This window comes from Cajanus cajan, chromosome 1 (assembly GCF_000230855.2).
Source record: "Cajanus cajan strain Asha chromosome 1, NIPB_CcT2T_4, whole genome shotgun sequence".
Taxonomy (NCBI): domain Eukaryota; kingdom Viridiplantae; phylum Streptophyta; class Magnoliopsida; order Fabales; family Fabaceae; genus Cajanus; species Cajanus cajan.
In genome coordinates this window covers 72,601,246-72,604,057 of record NC_138517.1, presented here as the reverse complement: position 1 = coordinate 72,604,057, position 2,812 = coordinate 72,601,246, and the positions used below count along the sequence as shown (strand labels likewise).

Below are 2,812 nucleotides of genomic sequence, written 5' to 3'. Positions count from 1 at the left end.
TTGCCCACATTAACAATGCTGAATACAACCACTGGTTCCAAGAATGATGTAGAAGAATAAATTCAAACTGCGTGTAATAATCTTCTCTTGTTTGTGATTTAGTAGTAGATACGAGAGTGGGAAGAAAAAGGAAGACATAACTAGTTTTACAAAATTCAAACGATGGAATGTCACTCTTATTTATAACTGTAGTTTAATTTGTCTTCTGATAATTAATTTCTCGTAGTTTTATATCTTTTTGGTGAGATTGATTTGAAATTGAGAAAAAACACGTGATAAGGTGAATATGTCAATCGATAACAAACAGACGGGTAGCGTTTGAGCATACAGGTTTAATTTAGTCCACACACTATGGAATGGCAAAAACGAAGACTTATTATATCTACTACCATAACTTGAACACCAATTAACAATGTCCCACTAAATCGCATACTTTTCAAAACATCTTTTTTTTTTTTTTAAGGAAATATTTGTAGCGAAATAACTAGGAAATTCACCAAAAACGCGTTTGAGGCACAATGGTGAAGTGAGTAGCATAATAAATGTTACTCAGCTTAACGAAAAAAATAAATTGCAAACTACGGAATTTCGCTTTGTTCCCTATACTATCGACTGCAGTGTTTTGAATTCTTACACAGTGTCCAAAGTCCACCACCACGATGGATGACGATTCTGGATCTAATGGAATTGAGCCAAGTGTAATAATTGTTGTCATAGGTAGGATTTAAACTGTCATATTTGTTGATTTTCATCTTGTGTTCCGTGTTTGTTTATTCCCAAGATTTCTGTTGTGAGTTCTGACTGAATGCTATGGTGATCTTAATGCAGTTGTGATTCTTGTGAAGATAGGTCTTTTCATTTGGATAGTGCCCAAATGCATACAAAGATTTCAGGTTGTTCATGATCGAAGATCATCAAGTAGCAAGACACCAAACAAACAATTTATGACAGTGACTATGGATAAGTTTCTGAATGACATGGAAAAGGAGAAGCCAATCAGGTTCACTGATCAACAGCTAAGGATTGCAACTGATAATTACTCTTATCTGTTGGGGTCAGGAGGTTTCGGAGCTGTTTATAAAGGAAGCTTTAGCAACGGAACCATCGTAGCTGTGAAGGTTCTACGTGGGATTTCTGATGACAAGAGAATGGATGAACAGTTTATGGCAGAAGTGGGTACCATTGGGAAAGTTCATCATTTCAATCTAGTTCGTCTATATGGATTTTGCTTTGAAAGTCACTTGAGGGCACTGGTTTATGAGTACATGGCGAATGGCGCGCTTGAGAAGTACTTGTTTCATGAAAACACAACCTTATCATTTGAAAAGCTTCATGAGATTGCAGTTGGCACAGCCAGAGGCATTGCTTACTTGCATGAAGAGTGCCAACAGAGAATAATCCATTATGACATAAAACCAGGAAACATTCTCTTGGACAGGAATTTCAATCCTAAAGTTGCTGATTTTGGTTTGGCCAAGCTTTGCAATAGGGACAATACTCATGTAACCATGACTGGGGTTAGAGGGACTCCTGGCTATGCTGCACCTGAACTTTGGATGCCATTTGCTGTAACTCACAAGTGTGATGTTTACAGCTTTGGCATACTGTTATTTGAAATCATTGGTAGGAGAAGACACCATAACATTAGCCTTCCAGAAAGTCAGAAGTGGTTTCCAATGTGGGTTTGGGAAAAATTTGATGCTGAACAACTGGTTGATTTGATAACAGCATGTGGGATAGAGGATCAAAATAGGGAGACAGCAGAAAGAATTGTTAGGGTAGCTCTATCGTGTGTTCAATATAGGCCAGAATCAAGACCTGTAATGAGTGTTGTGGTGAAAATGTTGGAAGGTTCTGTTGAAGTTCCAAAACCTCAAAACCCATTTCAACACCTGACAGGTTGGACTTCTCCTACTTTTCCAGTCCTAGAATTGCAGATCGGTACTGATACAAGTATTAGTTCTGACTCTTCAGCAATGGTAACCAAATCCGTCAATGTACTTGCCAGTACTCCTGTTATGACTAAGTGTGAGATTGAATCAGCCTCTGCCTAAAATTGTTTAAAATGTGGCAATGTTGTTATTCTTTTCTTCTTCATATGCCTTCTCATAAGTTCGTTATTTGTCCAGGAGAGTTTAACTCAATTGGTTGAATAGGAACATGAGTGTTGTAAACAATTTAGTACTAAATTATATTCTTACCCATAAGTTCGTTATTTATATGATGGGTTGTTAATACCCTAGACCTTTTAGTTATGTAATGTTTGGATTAATTAAACTGCTTGAGTTATTGAATATTAACCATTGTCTTTGAGCCCATTTCTCTTTGATTGGGTAAATTTGATGATTGAGTGGTGTTTTGATAATTGATGAATTTGATGATTTATGTGCATAATGTGATTATAATGAGATGTTTTTTAATTGTACCTATATCATGCGATATGTGGTGATTGGATGAGCCAGGACAAAGAGACAGAAACAATTTGGATGAATTGTGATAGGTGTTTCAAAAAATCCTAATATAGATTTTTTGCAAGTAGTCCACGTAAGATACCCACTTTAAGCACGAGACTCTCATAGGTGGAAAACTTGCCTTTGTTCCTTTGGTGATAAGTGAGACAAGGATCTTGCAAAGTGTGGAAGTCATAAAAAGCACTCGTGCTTTAAACACTAAGTGTCAACATTTTCACGCTAAAGGTTGTAGTCATAAAGAGTGACTAAGTAGGCCTTAAGTATAATAATTCAATTTTACGTATGAAAGTTACGCTCTTTGGCACTAAGTGTGGGCCTTCTCACACTAAACAACGTATCCA

The 2,812-nt window shown here is 36.7% G+C and overlaps 1 protein-coding gene across 1 annotated transcript; it reads left to right on the top strand.

Moving 5' to 3' along the window:
* Window positions 1-406: 406 nt before the first annotated feature.
* LOC109787785 (rust resistance kinase Lr10) lies at window positions 407-2,300 on the top strand. Its single transcript, XM_020346350.3, has 2 exons — window positions 407-717; window positions 829-2,300. Exons 1-2 carry the CDS (start codon window positions 660-662, stop codon window positions 2,052-2,054), a joined length of 1,284 nt encoding a protein of 427 aa, XP_020201939.1. The 5' UTR covers window positions 407-659; the 3' UTR covers window positions 2,055-2,300.
* The last annotated feature ends 512 nt before the right edge of the window (window positions 2,301-2,812 follow it).

Excerpts from the sequence above, each read along its gene's own strand:
- LOC109787785 (XM_020346350.3), top strand. The coding sequence starts at position 660 with ATGGATGACGATTCTGGATCTAATGGAATTGAGCCAAGTGTAATAATT. Across the intron at positions 718-828 it reads TGTAATAATTGTTGTCATAG|TTGTGATTCTTGTGAAGATA; the intron begins GTAGGATTTAAA and ends ATCTTAATGCAG.